The 19,304-nt window shown below is 42.7% G+C and overlaps 1 protein-coding gene across 1 annotated transcript in view; it reads right to left on the bottom strand.

Annotated features, from left to right (window-relative positions):
• RIF1 (replication timing regulatory factor 1) overlaps positions 1-19,304 on the bottom strand; it is a 270,093-nt gene that overhangs the window by 106,890 nt on the left and 143,899 nt on the right. The window contains 1 exon segment of the mRNA XM_030210901.1: positions 525-624. Within this exon segment, the coding sequence (XP_030066761.1) occupies positions 525-624 (100 nt within the window).

Genomic DNA, 19,304 nt, shown 5'->3' on the forward strand with positions numbered 1-19,304 from the left:
GTGGAGAGCTGATAAGGATCCCTTTGCTGATAGCCTACAGATGCAGTTCAAACTGTCCTCCCACTACAGCAATCCTCAGTTTTGCTCTTGCTTTCTCTTTTTCTGTAAACTTTATTTGACTTTAAAGAACAGCCTGAAACTGAGGATCAGGAGGGGGAAAAGAAAGAGGGAGGGGGCAGACAAAGGTCCAGCATGGGCTGCTAGAGACTCCACAGGGGCAGAAAGAACCCCCAACTCAACCAGGTAGCAACTCATAAAACAAGCCTAAGAGAAAACATGAGCCCCAAGGACTGAAACAAAGACAGCAGCCATGGCCTGGGTCCATGGGAGTTTACAAACGGTAATTATAAACCATCTGCAGGAGGTACAGAAATACTGAGTAGCTCCAGGCTGCACCTGCAATTATACTAGTGATGTCACTGAAAATTGTCTTGGGATATAACCCACTGGTGTGGACTGGTCTAGCGGGACAATAAGGAAAAAGCAATATACGCCATGTCACACATAAGAATACAGACACTTACTGTATCAGAATAAGGGCCACTAGACGACTCCACTACTTCAAAATTTTCAAAACCAGGCAACAAAAGTGGAACCTTTTGTTTGATGTGACTTAATATAGGTCTGCAAGAAAAAAAAAATCTTTAAGACAGAAAGTATGAAAACAGCAGCACATATTACCCTAAGGTGGCATTTGAACTGAACATTAATTTCCTAGACAAATAAGTTATGACCCCCTGCTGGCAGATGGGAGAAAAAAAAAATATACCATGAAACTTTTCTCCCCTATAAGACCAGTACCTGAGAGCCCCCTGACAAGTATCAATTTGCAAGCCGTTAAGTAAAAACCTATTGGCTTCTGTCCAATGGTGGAATCTACAGATTTGACCCCCCCCCCCCCACCACCTTTTTTTTTAATCAACCAGAAATAGCCAACTCTCTAAGTCCAATCACACTCTAAATAACAAGGCAACTACGAGGCCCAAAGAGCATAAAGACCCATGGAATCCACCCCCCCCCCCCCCCCTTCCTACCCACAGAATCCTGGGAGCTACCAAGATCACTCTTTTTATCCACACTAATTTTTTGCTTTCTTCATATTAACATTTTTGTAAAGCAGGACACACCATCCCTAGCTGCCATAGCCAGGGAGGGCTCTACACTAGTCTGGTAAGACTTCAGGAAAGGAAATTAACCTAAGTTTGAATTTCACCTGTTATCCTTACCAGTCCAGACAAGTGGGATGTACCAAGCTCCCCTACAACACTGGTGAGAAGGACAGAGCATAGCCCTGAGCACACCTGCACTAAAGGAAGCATCTTCCAGTCTACAATGCTTTTGCAAATAACTGATGATAGCGGATTATACTCAGCTTAGGATGATGCTTGGGCCCTGAAAGAGTGGTTCCACAAACCCCCATGCAATGTACGCCACAGTGATGGCCTCCCTAATCCAGCCACTCCATGAGCTTTGAGCCCTGCAGGACAGACCCCAGTAACTAACATTCCTTCAGAACCTTAGATAATGCCTAACCTTTCTTTGGGACCCTGGAAGAGTACATTTTCTGGAAGGAATTTATAACCTTCAAATATCTCAGCAGCGCTCAACTATATGGCAAAAAGTAACCACCTGGTACACAAGAATTGTAAAACTGCCTTCAGTCAAAAGGAAGAAACTAGGTGGATAATTATATCTTCCAAAAAAACACCACAAAGGAATCTCTAGAGAATAAGGCTAATAGGTCTGAAACCCTTCTTGCCGAATACATAGCCCCCAAAAAAACAGCCTTCAGTGTCAAATTTTTTTATGGTTACATCTCTGGAGCAGATGCCAGTGCCTTCAACACCAATTTAAGGTTTTACGAAGGAGAGGTCTAAAACAGAGGCCTATGACTGACTCCTTGAAGAAAATAACCTATAAAAGAAAGGTTGTTATACCTCCATCCAAATGAGCTTTTCCCCAGAAACACAAAAGGGTTGCAACCTGCATTTTAAGAGAATTAAGCACCGGGTCCATCCAAACTATCCTGAAGGCAGGCCCAGATATGTGCCACCAAGCCGGATAGTGCAGAAAGATTCCAGTTGATCCAATTCCTCAAATATCCTCCAAATTCATGTAACCTACTGTCATGGATCTTCTACTTGCTCAAAAGAGGCTTGTATTAAAGTTGGTTAACATACTCTTATAGCTAGGCCCTTGAGAGTAGCCCTTGAGAATGTCAGGCTCCAGAAGAGAAAAGAGGAGTATCATCCATTCAAATTGGACCCTTGTGAAGAAAACTTCCCCCTACAAGGAGGCACAACTACTTCTCCATCACAATCTTCATTACATTGTTTTACCACAGATTCCAAGGCCAGTCCAGAGCAACGAGTATGATCAGGTCTGAATGATCCAAAGCTCTCTGTATTATGTGGCCTACCACCACCCATGGCAGGAACACATACAGAAGAATTTTCAGAGGCCGTGGCTGCACCAGGCCATCTATGCCCTGGGCTCCCACTTCCCATCACTGATCGAAGAACCATCCCTCTGCCTTAGTGTTCTGCCTGCTGGACATGAAATCCGCTTATGCTTCCCCCTCATTAGCCACGTCGATAAAGGCCTCGTCTGACAACTTCTAGTCCCTTTGATCCATAATATGACACCTTAGAAAATCCACCCAAACACTGTCCATGCCTACAATGTGAACTGGCAACAGGTACCTTTCAACCAAGCAAAGAAAAAAAAAAACGGCCTCCTATGCCATAAGAAAACTCCAGGTTCCCCTTGCTTGTTTACATATGCCACCACTGTGGTGGTGATGTCTGAGAGAACCCAAACCATCCATCCATAATACGGGGGGGGGGGGGGGGGGGGGGGGGGGGGGGGAGCAGAGTCACTCCAGGTCTAATCTAATCACCCTAGTCTCTAGATGGTTAAGTGACCATGTGTCTCTATGGAGGACCACCAGCCCTCAACCATCTGGCCCTGGCAATGAGCAGCCCCCTTCCCACTGCTGAGACTGGTATCTTGTCCTGACAATCTGTATATGCAACCTACCAATGTTCACAATGTCAGACAGACCTTGACACTTTTGGTATCAAAAGATCACTCCCAGATACATGAAGGAATGTGACAGGATTAACAATCACTTTCACTAACTAGTCCAGGGCTTCAAGTGTCTAAATCCCTCAGGCTGTAGATGACTCTCCTGATAGGACTTGACCCTTATCAGTCAGTCATCCAGATAAGGGCAAACAAACACCGTTTCTATGCAAAAAGGCTATTATCACCATCAACTTTGGAAAAGATACTACTTACAACCATCACAAGTCTAAATGGAAGAACGTGAAACTGGTGTCAATAACCCATCACTGTGAATCAGAGAAACCACTAGGGCTACTCTCTTACTGGAGGATGTGCAGCTAGGCCTCCATGAAGTAGAGGAACAAGAGAAACCTTCCCTACCTTACCACGGTGAAGACAAAATGCAGGGTCTCCATCCCAAATTAGGAACCCTGGAGAACAGAACAAAACAAAACCAAACCCACACTGTTGCCCTTTTTGAGGTTAAGGATTTGTCAGGGGGTACACCCTCCCCCCCCTTCCTTCTATTTTTTTAGCACAACAAAGTAAATGGGATGTCTTGCAATCTCCTGATCCTCAAAAGGCACCTAAGTCATTGCCTTCAGACATACCAAATGATTTAATGTTCAAATGGACAGTTTATGCTCATCATCAACTTACTATACCACCTTAACTGACTTTGCAGGGCAAAGCTGTTTACAGGCTACAAGTAAACATAAGAAAAGAAATACAATTGATAAAATAGTAAAACACACAATCATAAGATAAACATGTTATTTCAGGGAAAGAGCTAAGATCAGCCCAAACCGGTCAAATCAAATGCTATGTGCTTGTTGAAAGAGTCAAATTTGACTGCTGACTTTAAAACATTATCTTAAAAATTCTCCTTGGATCAGTAGAGATGGAGAATTCCATAAAGCTGGTGCCATGCAACAAAAAACAGAGTGTCTACTATCTAACTGATATCAAAGTCCAGGTATTAACATATGATAATTGTTGATGGGTCTAAGAACACAGTTTAGCATGTAATGGAGGGTAAGGCAAGATAAATACGGTGGAGTATCCATCTGAAAGGACCTAAAGGCTAACAAAAGAGTCTTAAACTTTACTCTGTATTCTATAGGGAGCCAATGATGATGTTTTAAAGCAGGAGCGAGATGATGTCTTATGCAAATTACAAAGGAGACAAATGACTATTTTATAGTGTCTGCAGCCCACAAGGGTACTCTATAAAGCCCTCTGGAATGGGTTACCAGAATTCCAAGGTGTAGCCATCTTGAATAATTTCCAACCAATACCAGCTGAGCCTCCAAATGGCTGCACTTTGGTGTGGGTCTGTTAATCTTCACTAGAAGGACCAGAAAGCCCCCCCCCCCCCCCCCCCCCCAATCCCTGAACCTCCTTCATAGGTCGCTTTTTTACTCCCCCAAAAGGACAAATTCCAGATGAACTGCCTGTTTCTCGTCCGATCTTCCGGACCTGTACCTCTGGCCTCCCCTTCCTACCTTTATTAGTAGAGCTCCTTCACCCATTACAGGAATGATCCTTACTACTACTCATTTCTATAGTGCAACTAGACATACGCAGCACTGAACACATTATATGCACGTACTTTTCTCTGTCCCTAGAGGGCTCACAATCTACATTTTTGTACCTGGGGCAATGGAGGGTTAAGTGACTTGACCAGGGTCACAAGGAGCTACAGTGGGATTTGAACCCAGGTCACCAGGATCAAAGCCCGCTGCACTAACCATTAGGCTACTCCTCTACTCCAGTGAAGCTCTCACCTTTGACACCCCCCCCCCCCCCAACGGGTCCTTCACTATCTTCTCAACAACCTCTCTGAATAAGTGAACCCTTAAAGGAATACTTGGAAAGGGAGGCTCTGGAAGCTGCATATGCTGCTCATGTCTGAGCTAGAGTGACCAATGAACAGACACCACCACTACCACCACCATCAACTGGTATCCATACCAAGATGAGTAATTTCACCAGAAAGTCCATACCCGACTTCAAGAAGGCCAGTTTCAAATGTTTCTCTTGCACATCCTGCTCACCCAAGTACTCTGGAACCTTCTGCAATTGATTAAGCAAATGCCAGTGTCATCAGACACCTCCACAGTGCTACTCAGAGTCCAAGGCTAGCAGTTTTTAAGCCTGCAGTACCACCTCTACCTTACAAACATGAGGATTCATCAGCACTATTCACTTGCACAACATAGGAACCTAGGATAAGATGCCCAATCTTCGGCTTGGGAACCGGACAGATACCCACACAAGGCTTTGGAACCTTGATGAACCAAACTAGAGGCTTGGGATCCTCAACCAAGAAACCCACCCGTGGCTGGTATTGCACAGCTATCGGGCGTGACCCCTATGGCGATGGGATTACTGGTTCAAGTTCCTGAATTGGTAGTGACAATGTCACCATGGACCAACGCAATTTAGGTACTAACAATGTCTGTATAAAACAAAAATAATAGAATGCATGTGATGCTGCGATAACAGCGTGCGATAGCAACGTCCTCAACTTTGTCACTATTTCTAGGGCCTTATATGCCAGCGATGAAAAACCAATCCTACTTTTTTTTAAGGGGTTTGAAACATGCTCTTTCTAATGAAAATGATTTTAAAAAGTTTCCAGAAGGTCTTTTTTTGTAAAAGTGGGCTAAAAATACCCTATTTTTGGCGTTTTTGCAAAAATCATCAACTTTACACTCAATTTGTGAACTAATGGAAAATATTAGGAGAATGAAATTTTATATTCGAAAACCCTGTATTGATAAGTTGTTGTGTGCAAAGCTTCACGTTTATCACACCTTTAATTCCAGAGATATAAAAAGCCAAACTTTACAATTTTTTTGTGCCGCAAGTTTTTCGGACCAAGTTTGCTCCAAGTTTTCTTCATGGAAATCGCTCATGAAGATTTTTTTTAATTATTTTGTTTAACAGAGCGCAAAAAGTTGTACAAGATGGCCAAGTTTTGTTTCTCTCAACAAAATATTGCCGGAGATACAGTGTCTCAAAGTTGCCAAAATCTCGGAGTCATACCATAGAAGGCTGCAGTATGGGGTCAAACAGATTACTATATCTTAGCAAGTATTGCATCAGCGAACGTAAAACTTTACCAATATTCATTGGGGACATGTATGAATGTTCACAGAAAATTTCATCGAAATCCGTGATGGTCGAGCAGTGCACTTCTCTGAAATCAGACCACTTGACATGGAATGACCCCTGTAATCAAGGCATTCGCCTTGGAAAGCTTCAGCATCATATCTAGCTCCTGATTGGGGAGGGCGTACAACATAGCCAGAGATGGCAACCTTAAAGTAAGCAACTGGCATATCTACCTCTACTTCCATAATATGCCAAGTGGGCTGCAGGAACGAAAAAAATCCTTATTTGTGAATGGCTGTCGAAATGGGACCTGACTTCAGTGTTCGGCTCCCATCAATGCTTGGGCAGTTCACAGTCTACAAAGGTCAGAAGAACCATAAGTACATCTCACAAAACACCTAGTCACCTACCTGGGGTTACCCTGCAGTCACTTAGAGGTTCTATCCCCAGCACAGCTCAGGTTAGCCTGCACCTGCCGCTTGTGCTTTACACTAGCAACCTCCTCCTACCGACTGGGTCGCAACCGCCTCTGGGCGAGTCTCCCACTCTCCAATTATCCCCAGTGATTTCTAGGTTACTAAGCCACACTTCCAGTGGTCCCATAGTTCCCAGAAAGCACTCGCACACAAATCACCAGGATTCTTTATCAGTCCAGACAAACAGGGTGAAGGAACAATTATGTTTATTTTTAAAAAAAATATATTGAACAGTGGAACAAAATAGTGAAAATTGGCAAACAACAGGTAATTGAAATAAGGATCAATCATAACACTAACTTGAAAACTTAACTTGAAAACTTCCTAGAAAGTACCTGGGGGAGATCAGGACATATATAGCTGTTCACAGAGCTTCAGCAAAAGAGATCTCTCTCTCCTTCTCCCAGGCTGGAAACTGAAGCAATAGTCAGCAACTGCTGGGTAATTTCAAACCTCCAGGCCAATCAGAGCCCGGAACAGTCAAATTTAAAATAAAAACTGGTTATATCACTACAGGCACTTCCTATTATCTGTGTGCCAAATAAAAGAAAGAAATCAGTCTTTTGTAACAGCTTTAAGCATAAAACATGCACCATCTGCTGGCCAAACAGGAGGAATTAAAGTAACAAAAATGGGTGTGGTATTACACATGCAGTATAACGAAAACAAATAGTAATCCACAAAAGATGAAACTGATAATGTAACAGTGTAAAGAAGCAAATTTCTACAAAAAAGAAGGTGAAGGAAAAGCCTCAAAGTAGCTCCAAACGCACAGATTTTAAAGAGATAAGGCAGTCAAAGAAGACCTTACTTCATCATTGGCAAAAACCTTCCCACAAGAAGAATGGCTACATTCAAAATACACAAAATAATGAAATCTCAAAACGAATATGTAGCACTCAAAACGCATCTGGTGGAAGTCTTAAGATGCGGACATGCCCCCGGGCCAACTTTGGCCAGCGTTTCGTGACAACTGCTTCAGGGTCCCAGAAGGCAAAAAGATTACACAACGTAGTGAGTTTGTTCACCTCTTCAAAGAAATGTAATAGATTGGTGAGGCAAGATTTCCCTTCACTAAATCCGTGTTGGCTTTGTCTCATTAATCCATGCTTTTGGATATGCTCTGTAATTTTGTTCTTTATAATAGTCTCTACCATTTTGCCTGGCATCAACGTCAGGCTCACTGGTCTATAATTTCCCCGATCACCTCTGGAACCTTTTTTAAAAATCAGTGTTACATTGTCCACCTTCCAATCTTCTGGTACCATGCTTTATTTTAATGATAAATTACATATTACTAACAATAGTTCTGCAAGTTCATTTTTCAATTCTATCAGTACTCTGGGATAAATACCATCCGGCCCATGCGATTTGCTACTCTTCAATTTGTCAAATTGTGCCATTACATCCTCTAGGTTTAGAGATTTCATTCAGTTTCTCCAACTCATCAGCTATGAATACCATTTCTGGAACCGGTATCTCATATTCCGAAGTGAAGACTGAAGCAAAGAATTCATTTAATCTCTCCGCTATGGCTTTGTCTTGCCTGAGTGACCCTTTTACCTTTAGTCATCTAGCGGTTCAACTGATTCATTTTGCAGACAACTTGCTTTTAATATACCTAAAAACAAATTTTACTATGTGTTTTTACCTCCAGTTCCTCCTTGCAGAAAAGGCAAACTACCAAAGGTAACTCCTCTTCTGAAGTGGAGGCAAGTTCTTGCTCCTCCAGTTCCAGTCTCTGATCTCCCTCAAGAAGCTCCAGTCCTTCATGAATTTACTTTTTCAGAAACTAGACCAGGGAAGCCCCCAAATGCTCCCTTCCCTCCAGAGTCTAGGCATTATTGATTTGACATAGACCACTTTTAAAGGCGTGGCCATGCTTGTCGATAGGTTGACCCATTCTGTAATGTGATTGGATAGTTCATGACGTCCATGACGTCTAACAATTTAAATGCCTGGGCGTCGTGGATTCACTCTGCTCCATCTTTGTGAAAGCAGCGACTGGGACTCAGATTCTTTTGTCGTTTTGGATTTTAGATTTATTGCAGCGCCCTTCCTGAAGCAGCCAAAGGTTTGGCGAAACAAGGTGCACTTGTTGAAGGGTCCAGAGTGATTGAGGTGTAGACTAAAGCAAAGAAGGATTGCCGGTACGCCTCTCCGATCAAGCTGTTGTCAGTCTAATTTCCCCAGGATCCACCACAGCCTCTAGTTAAGTACTGTTGGATTTTAGGTTGATTATTGGTAGCTCTGGGGTATAAAGAGAGTGTAGGCTTCCATGAGTGTCTGACCAGGGGGATGTCCCTGCATTTAGAATGATTCATTTGAGCCGGGTACAGTCTGTAACGGGTGTTTCCCGCCTTATTAGTTTGGTGTAAGGTGTCTCTCACTAGGTGAAGTTAGGAGGAAAAGAGTTTTTTTAAATCATTCGTTTTTCTCATGTATAGTGAGTTTTTGCATTTGATTCTTTTTTCTCTTTTTCTCCTTACTGGAACCAATGATATTAATTTACTCCTAAGTTGATAGTGTTTTTTTTTTTTTCAATACGATTGTATTTTCCCTATCTGGAGCTTTGAGGTTCCCATTTGTGTAATTTGATATTACAGATTTCTTTATTGGAATCTTTAGTATACCACGGGGAGACACCCACAAACTAATTTTTCAAACTTCCTTGAGTGGTAGAAGATACAAATCAAGGTCAGGTATACACAAAGTAGCACATATGAGTTTATCTTGTTGGGCAGACTGGATGGACCGTGCAGGTCTTTCTCTGCCGTCATCTACTATGTTATTATCCTGCTTATTTTCGAAGGAGAAGGGCGGCCATCTTCAGACACAAATCAGGAGATGGCCGGCCTTCTCCTAAGGCCGGCCAAATCGGTATAATCAAAAGACGATTTTGGCCGGCTTCAACTGTTTTCCGTCGAGGGTCGGCCAAAGTTCAAGGGGGATTGTCGGCAGTGTACCGAAGGTGGGACGGGGGCATGGTTAAAAGATGGCCGGCATCAGCCAATAATGGAAAAAAGGAGTTAAAGATATAGGGGTCTGTTTACAAAGCGGCTCCATGTCAGCTCTAGCACATGGACAGCTGCTAGCGCTACTTAGTCAACCAGAGCAATATACTGGCCAGACACCCTTTGGGCAGTTTACAATTATAAAATTCACACCAAAGATATGAAAGGAAATACATTAACGATAGGAAAAGAAGGAAATAGGCCAGATTAAAAGGCAATCTTGAATAGGAAAATTTAAGGCTGGGTTTGAATCGCGCGTGAGTTTCTTCTAAATCAATAGACAGGGGAAGTGTATTCCCGAGTGTGAGGCCTGTTACGCTAAATGTTCATGAATGGATGAAATTAAAGCAAATGTTGCAGGAGGGTATAATACGTAAATCTGAGTGAGTGGAGCATAGACTTCCAGTTGGAGTGTAAGGGATTAGTAGCCAAGTGAGGTATAAGGGAGTGCTGGAGACATGGATTTTGTGGACTAATGAAAGCAGCTTAAAGGATATTCTGTGAGTAATAGGTAACCAGTGTTCATTACGAAGAAAAAGCGTAACATGGTTATACTTTGATCCAGTGATTAATTTTGGTGCCAAATTTTGTACAATCTGGAGGTGTATGATATCCTGTGCTCGAATGCTCTGTAGTAAGGAATTATAGTAGTCAAACCATGTTAAAACAAAGGAATGTGTGAAGATGCAGACAGCTGGCATATCAAATAAGAGTAGAACAGAGTAGATTTATTTGTTACATTTATACCCCGCTCTTTCCCGCTCGGTAGCAGGTTCAGTGCAGCTTACAAAGTACAGGTTACATAGTATCACAGAAATAACACAGCTGTAGAATAGGTTAAGATAGGTGAGATGGGCAAGGGAGGAGGGAGGTAGAGGAAGGGGTGGTGGGGAATGGGCTCATAGATTAAGTCGGTTCATTTGGGTAGTCTTGCTTAAAGAGGTAAGTTTTAGCAGCTTTCGGAAGGGTAGATGGTCGTTGACTATTCAAATGGGTCTTGGTAGGGCATTCCAGAGTTGGCTGCCCATAACCGAGAAGTTAGATGCGTAGTAGGTTTTGTACTTGAGGCCTTTGCAATTGGGAAGGTGTAGGTTGAGGTATGTTCGAGAGGATTTTGACCTGTTTCTAGCTGGAAGGTCAATCAGGTTGGTCATGTAGCTTGGAGATTCTCCGTAGATAATCTTGTGAATCAGTATGTGGACTTTGAAGTTTATTCGTTCTTTGATAGGGAGCCAGTGGAGTTTTTCACGGAGAGGTGTTGCACTTTCAAATCGTGATTTACCAAAAATGAGTCTAGCTGCCGTGTTTTGGGCGGTTTGAATTTTTTTCAGGGTTTGGACCTTACAACCAATTGAAAATGCTATTGCAGTAGTCAGCGTGGGTGAGATCTCTTTTAGAGTATAGAAGCAGCGTTTAATAGTATTGAAAATGTTTGGTTGACCAGTTCATGGCATCGTCTAGAATACTGCCTAAGATTTTTAAGGATGACGTGAAGGTTATAGGAGTACCGCTAAGGATGCTAAGAATTGTAGAGGTAGGAGATCCTTTGCGTCTTAAGAGTAAGTCTTCTTGTTTTGTCAGAATTCAGTTTGTCTTAAGTTGAAGCCATTGAGATATTTTGGTCAGGTGGTGATTGAGATCACCAATTTCCTGTTTTCTGTTGCAATCTGAACTTGCCAATGTTTGAATGTCATCTGGGTAGACAAATGGTACTAGGTCTAGTGACTGAACAAGTGTGAAGAGGGGAGACAAGAAAATATTGGTGTCAGGGCAAGTATGGATCCCAGTGGTGCCCATAAGGAAGAGAGTAGAAATATAAAGAGGAGCTATTCCATTGACCAGCGTTTGTTCTGTCAGAGAGACAGGATTGAAACCAGTTGAGAACTGCGTCTGTAATGCCTATTTTCTGTAGTCTAAGAGGAGACCATGGACAAGCATATCATATGCCAAGGAGAGATCGAGTGACAGAAGAATTAGTCTTAAGTCTTGATCTAGGCCTGGCAAATGAAGATTGTAACACCTAAGAGGGCCGTTTCAGTGCTGTGCGATTTTCTGGGATGAATCAGGCTGGGATGAAGGAAGGGTGTTGGTTTTGTCTATATAGACCTCTTGTTGATTGAGTACAATGTATTCCATGATTTATGATATGCATGAAATTTGAGCTATTGGGCGGTAATTTGAAGTCTGGGTCACAGAAAGAGAAAAACGAAGGCAGATAAAGACCATATGGCCTATACAGTCTGCCCATCCATGCCATCTTCTCTTCCTATCACTCCCTTAGAGATCCAATGTACTTGTCCCAAGCTCTCTTAAATTCAGAAACTCCATCTCCATCACTTCAACTGGGAGGCCGTTCCATGAATTCACCACCCTTTCCATGAAGAAATACTTCCTCAGGTTACTTCTGAGACTATCCCCTTTCACCTTTGTCCCCTCGATCCACAGCTTCCTTTCAATTGAAAGAGATTCACCTCCTGTACATTTATGCCACGAAGGTATTTAAATGTCTACCATATCTCCCTTCTCCCGCCTTTCTTCCAAAGTATATATATTGAGAACTTTAAGTCTGTCTCCATACGTTCTATGATGAAGACTACTGACCATTTTAGTAGCCGCCCTCTAGGTTGACTTCATCCTGTTTATATCTTTTTTGAAGGTGCAGTCTCCAGAACTGTATACAATATTCTAAATTACGTCTTACCCAGAGTCTCTTATACTGGAGCAACATCACCTCCTTTTTCCAACTGGCCATTTCTCTCTCTGTGGAGCCAAGCATCCTTCTAGCTTTTACCATTGCCTTTTCTACCTGTTTGGCCACCTTAAGATCATCACATACAATCATACCCCAAGTCCCACTCCTCTTTCGTGCACAAAAGTTCATTTCCTCCTAAACTGTATCATTCCCTCAGGTTTTTGCAGCCCAAATGCATTTTTTAGCATTAAATCTTAGCTGCCAAATTCCTCTAGCTTCACTAACTCCTCACACATGTTATCCAGACCATAAGGGGTGTCTACCCTATTACAGATTTTGGTATCATCCGCAAAGAGACAAACCTTACCATACAGCCCTTCAAGCAATATCATTTACAAAAATTAAAAAGAACTGGCTCAAGCACCAAACCTTGTGGCATATCACTAGTATACCCTTTTCCTAAGAATGAGCTCCATTTACCATTACCCTCTGTTGCCTTCCACTCAACCAGTTCCTAACCTAATCAGTCACTTTATGTCTCATACCGAAGGCACTCAGTTTATTTATTAGTCAATGCACAACCATGTCAAAGGCCCTGCCATGGGTAGTTTGGGGGTCCTTCATCTTGAGATATATGTATGCGAGTTTCCAGGATGAGGGGACTAAGCCCTGATTTACACTTCTTATCATTGCTTGGAAGTACAGTGTCAGGACAGTTTGGAAGTGTTTCACAAAGCAAGAAGTTAAAGGATCATGGTGTGCAGTAGTCATTTTGACATTCTTTAGGGCCTCAGATTTAGTGAAGACTGTTGGTATGTTAAAGGCTCTCGTAGAGTTTGTCAGTAATAAGCATGAAGCATCAGGTGAAAGGGAAATAGTTTGGACAGAAGAGCGAGTGAATGATGTGTGAATCAAAATCTTGTTCTCAAAGTAGTGTGCAAGGGCATTCGCCAAAGGTGTCTGCTTGCTTGGTAACTGAACAGTTAATGAGGTGAGTGATTTAAGGATATGGTATAATTTCCCATTATGAGAAACCTGTGAAACCTGGGTTTAGTAGATCCTTTTGGCGCTAAGAATAGCATTCTTAAAGATATGAATGCATCTCATTTCTCTAGGTTTAGTATAGTTTGGTGTTTGCGCCAGAGGTGCTCTGTGTGTTAAGTGTTGTTTAAGAAGATGTAAGTTGTGATCATACCAGGAGTCCTTGGGCTGTTTGTGTTTTAGGGATGGGCAACTTCTATGTTGACTATACACCTTAGAGAGTTCAGAGTTCCAGAGGAAGACTTGTTCTAGGAATTCTTACTGAAAAGTTCTCTGGGATCAGAGCAAATATGTTGGTAAAGGATTCAAGAGTAAGATTTTTAGGGTCTGTGTAATAATCAGGTGTCTCAATATTTAAAGGGGCCGTCGACTGAAGGGGTAAAAGTCAGACCAAGGAAGAGAAAAAAGGGTGGGAGACTTGGGGAGTGAAAGTGGGGGTAAGGGAGGATAGGACAACATCTAGAAAATGGCCAGCCTGATGTGTGGGATGTAGAATATGTTGCTTGAGGAATAGATCATGGAGAAGATTAATGAGGACCTTGGAAAAAGGGTGCTTTTTGGTTATCAGTATGTGTATTAAATTCTCAAGAGTGGATGGGTAGAAATCAAATAATGTTGGCTGAGGACCAATTGTAAGCTTTGAAATGATGCCAAGAAAAGTGGTGGCGGGAGGTAGAAAAGAAGAAAATCTAGCAAAATGATTTGATTTTTGAGTCTGAACTGAAGTGTTTCCAATAGAGCTGAGGAAGCCATAGGGAGAAGGTGAACTGATAGTTTGGAAGAGTAGAAAACAGTTAGGCCTCCCCCGCTTTGGGATGTTCTTCTCTGATGGAGAGTGAGAAAGCCAGGTGCATCAGTCTGTATAAGATGAGAGAACAGTGTCAGTAAGCTATGTCTTGGTGAGACAGAGGATGTCAAGAGAGTTGTTCAATGTAAGGTCATACGTACGTTAAGGAGGCCAATACTGAGAGTCTGTAATGAATTTGCTAGCGCTAGGAGGTAATGGCTTGATATATTCCAGAACTCCTACCTGAGAGTGAGTGGTAGGCTTTTTTTTTTTTTTTTTGGGGGGGGGGGGGGGGGTGGGGGGGGGTCTATGGCCCCAGAAAACAGGGATATGAGAGGCAGGAGGCATTATCTGGTGCACGGAGAGAAAGAGCACCAAAAGAAGAATAGATAATAGCAGAGGCCACATATTAGGTGGTTTGGCATATTAAAGCGAGGCATTCCTTGTTCGTGCACTAAGGAGCACATCCTGTTCCTTGTGCACGTTTCTTAGGCATGCGCTGCAATGGAAGCGTAGTCATATCCACTATCAGGATGATGTTACTTCCATAGTATTGAGGAAGGATCGAAGATGCCGTGCCATTATTGACAGTAGTGCCTCCATCTACTGGTAGGAAGATGCAATCCACCTGTTTTGTAAGGACATAGGAAATGTCTTCCCCCCACCCCGTTACTACTTTAAAGCTAGAAGGGTAAAAGACAAAAAGGTAAGGGAAATGACAATGTATTTGATATACTGCCTTTCTGTGGTACAACCAAAGCGGTTTACATATTACATACATGTATTTTCTGTCTCTAGTGGGCCCACAATCTTAAGTTTTATGTTGGACATGCGGCAACGGAGGGCTAAGTGATCTGCCCTGGTTCACAAGGAGCTACCGTGAGAATTAACCCAGTTCAACAACATATGCAAAACTCTTCAAAATTACTTTGTAATGTTAGAAAACATACTGACTGCAAATTTAACCACTCATTAAATGGAAGGAAAAAGCCTCAGAGCCAAGTCACAACCACATATAAACTATGGAGTATCAAACGTCAGGACAGCTACCTCAGAAGCATAAAAACTTTTCAGTGATAATAGCCAGCGTTTCTCTTTCCGCTGTGTCAGGGTGATATGGACCAATCTAAAACAAAATAATAACAGCGCAAACTATTGCAATGCTGAAAACATAAGAATATAAAAGCCATAATGGGTCAGACCAATGGTCCCATCTAGCCCAGTATCCTGTTTCCAACAGTGGCCAATCCAGGTCACAAATACCTGGAAGAAACCCAATTAGTAGCAACACTCCATGTTACCAATCCCAGGGCAAGCAGCGTCTTCCCCCATGTCCATCTCAATAACAAGACTATGGACTTTTCCTCCAGGAACTTGTTCAAACCTTTTTTAAATCCAGATACGCTAACCGCTGTTACCATACCCTCCCGCAGCAAGTTCCAGAGCTTAACTACTCTGAGTGAAAAAATATTTGCTCCTTTTATTTAAAAAGTATTTCCATGTAATTTCATTGAGTGTCCCATGGTCTTTGTGCTTTTTTTGAAAGAGAAAATAGATTCTACCTGTCCTACACCACTCAGGGTTTTATAGACCTCAATCACACTCCCCCCCCCCCCCCCCCTCAAGCCATTTCTTTTCCAAGCTGAAGACCCATAACCCCAAAACACGGAAAAGATTTACATTTAAAACAGCACTTGCTAACTTCATGCTCACAGTCCTGAAAGATGGCCCTGGGACGCCTTCAGTATATTTAACTGTAATGAAAATGTCATTGTATGACATATTAGATATTCATTGGTTATCAGATCTCCTATGAATCTGTGCACCTATGGGAGGCAGAAAAATACTTAAAAATGACACATTAATAAAAATAATGTTGGTCTATCTTCAAACCTTTGGCAGCTTCTATAGCAAGAGTGAAAATTCCGTATCATTCTCTTCTCAAAAATAACCATCGATCCCCTTCACAGTACACAATATAATCTAAAGCAAAACACTGTAATGATGAAAAGTCATGTAAACATTGGCATGTTTCAGCTTTACAGCCACTATTTTCACAAAAACACTCGAGCAGCTTTAAGCCAGAACCAAAATTTGAAGAAGCTGTTGAGCCCGTCTGACATTTATAGAGATGGTAAAAGCGCTTCTGGTTGCCATTCTAAATATGGGTGTGGTAATATATGTAAAGTGAAGCTAGAATTGGATAACTGGTTTGTTAATCCCTGTGACAATCAACAGTATAAACTGAAGCATCATACGACTTGTATTACAACTTTTGTCATATATGGGATCCTCTGTCCTAAACTTTATATCAGCCAAACCACACGTCCTTTAAAATACTGAATTTGTGAACATAAAGGTAAAATTATGTATCATACCTGATAATTTTCTTTCCATTAATCATAGCTGATCAATCCATAGACTGGTGGGTTGTGTCCATCTACCAGCAGGTGGAGATAGAGAGCAAAGCTTTTGCCTCCCTATATGTGGTCATGTGCTGCCGGAAACTCCTCAGTATGTCGATATCAAAGCTCCATCCGCAGGACTCAGCACTTAGAGAATTACACCCACAAAGGGACACTCTGCCCAGCTCACCACTGCCGAAACGGGGGAGGGGAATTAACCCAGCTCATACCCACACAAGTGGGGGAGGGGAATCCGTCCAGCTCATCCCCGCGGAGAGGGGGAGGGACACCACCCCGCCGATGCGGGGGGATCTGGCTTATCCTGCAACCGCAACCACGGGAGGAGCTGACTGACCCTAACACCGCCGAAGCGGGAGGGGTACAAAGCTGCCCTACAGCCGCCCGAAGCGGGAGGGAGCGCCGGTAGAATTTATGTCTCAATCCAGCCTCGTAAAACGGAGGGGAGAGGAATGCAGCAGCTCACTGTAACACAAACTCGTCTCAACTCTTGAAGAATCCAATTGAAAAAACTTGAACACGAAGTCCTCCTGAACAGGAACTGAAGACTAAACTTGAACCTGAAATGCAACCAGAATATAAACAGTACAGATATCTGGGAGGGGCTATGGATTGATCAGCTATGATTAATGGAAAGAAAATTATCAGGTATGATATATAATTTTACCTTCCATATCATCATGCTGATCAATCCATAGACTGGTGGGATGTACCGAAGCAGTACTCACCCAGGGCGGGACATAGAAATCCCTGACCGCAACACTGAAGCTCCAAACTGGGCCTCCGCCCGAGCAGCCACAGTCAAGCGGTAATGCCTGGAGAAGGTATGGGCCGATGCCCAAGTTGCCGCCTTGCAAATCTCTTCCAAGGAGACGGACCCGGCCTCTGCCATCGAGGCCGCCTGAGCTCTAGTGGAGTGAGCCTTCAGCTGGATAGGCGGCACCTTCCCCGCGCCCACATAAGCCGCTGCAATGGCTTCCTTGACCCATCTTGCCATTGTAGGCTTAGCAGCCTGCAGACCCTTACGAGGACCTGCAAACAGGACAAACAGATGATCCGATTTCCGGAAATCATTGGTCACTTCCAAGTATCTGATGATGACTCGTCTCACATCCAGATATTTGAGAGCAGAGTATTCCTCTGGGTAGTCCTCCCTACGAAAGGAAGGGAGACAGAGCTGCTGATTCACATGGAAGCGAGAAACAATCTTGGGCAGGAAGGAAGGCACTGTGCGAATAGTCACTCCTGCCTCAGTGAACTGCAGAAAAGGCTCTCGACATGAGAGTGCCTGAAGCTCGGAAACTCTTCTGGCTGAAGTGATAGCCACCAAAAAGACTGCTTTCAACGTCAGGTCTTTCAGAGATGCCCTCGACAAGGGTTCAAAAGGCGGCTTCTGCAAGGCTCTTAGCACCAGGTTGAGATTCCACGCAGGCACCACTGAGCGCAGAGGAGGGCGCAGGTGATTATGTTTAAACTTTTTTATTATCGAAATGCACAGTACAATGCAACTTGGAAACTTCATTCAACGAAGTTCAGTTTTTAAATCAGCATTGCAATAACATATGTATCTGCTTCAATCACTGAATCCCATTTCACTTCCCCCCCCCCCCCCAACCTCCTCCCCCTCCTTGCATCTTTATATTTCAACAATTGTCAAAGAGAATCATAACATTACAACGATATAACAGAACCTTTGATTTGGCAAGTGTACAATTGTAATTCAACTGCTATTCTACTGCAATGTGACGTACTCAGCTTACCGCTTCAACTTAATATAGAACTCCTACTCCTCAATCCCCTCTCCTACACCTCCCTCCCACTATTCCCTACAAGCCCCCCACCCCCAACCCTCTTGATTAACTCATATTGATACCTCACAATATTATAGTGATATATGGTTCTTTTATAAAGTGTTAATGAGCAAGCTTCGGTCTCTCTGTGTCATTTTTTCCAGGTAACTACCCCATATTTTAAGAAACCGTATTTTCCTTTTGTACTGTCCTTTTACTTCTTTCGCCTCCCACACTAACAATTGATGCACCCTGTTACGCCAATGCCAATAAGGTGGTGCAATGGCTACGGTCCAATATTGCATAATACATTTTTTTGCTACCAGACATAATTTTCTATACAATAATGTTTTGTCAGCATTGAGTCTTAAAGGTGCTTCTTTCACTGCTAGTATCAACTGTCGTGGATTCATGTCTATTCTACTACCCAAAACATGAGACAGGTAAGTAGCTATTTGTCTCCAATATCTCTGTAGTGCTACACATCCCCACATCGCATGGTATAAAGTATTGTCATATCTATTACATTTCAAACAGAGCGCTGTCTCAATACCCCCTGATTTATATAATTGTACTTGGGTAAAGTAAGCTCTGTGAATTATCCTGTACGCGCATTCCCTGTAATCTGCACCCCCAATTGTTCTTGGTATATCTTTTATCTGCGCAGTAATATCCCAAGATTCCAAATTGCAGCTCATATCCTTTTCTCATCTCTGTCTAACCATGGTCATCTCCTTCAGCGGAGCCAGCTCCCACAACTTCTGATGTATCTGGGATATGGATGGGGCACTTTCGGATATCTCATCAAAGAATTTTTTGATTTTGTTACCCAGTTTACGCTGCAATGCTGCTTTATCTAATGTTTGTACATAATGTTTAAGTTGACAATGCACGT

The sequence above is a fragment of the Microcaecilia unicolor genome, chromosome 7 (assembly GCF_901765095.1).
Source record: "Microcaecilia unicolor chromosome 7, aMicUni1.1, whole genome shotgun sequence".
NCBI lineage: Eukaryota > Metazoa > Chordata > Amphibia > Gymnophiona > Siphonopidae > Microcaecilia > Microcaecilia unicolor.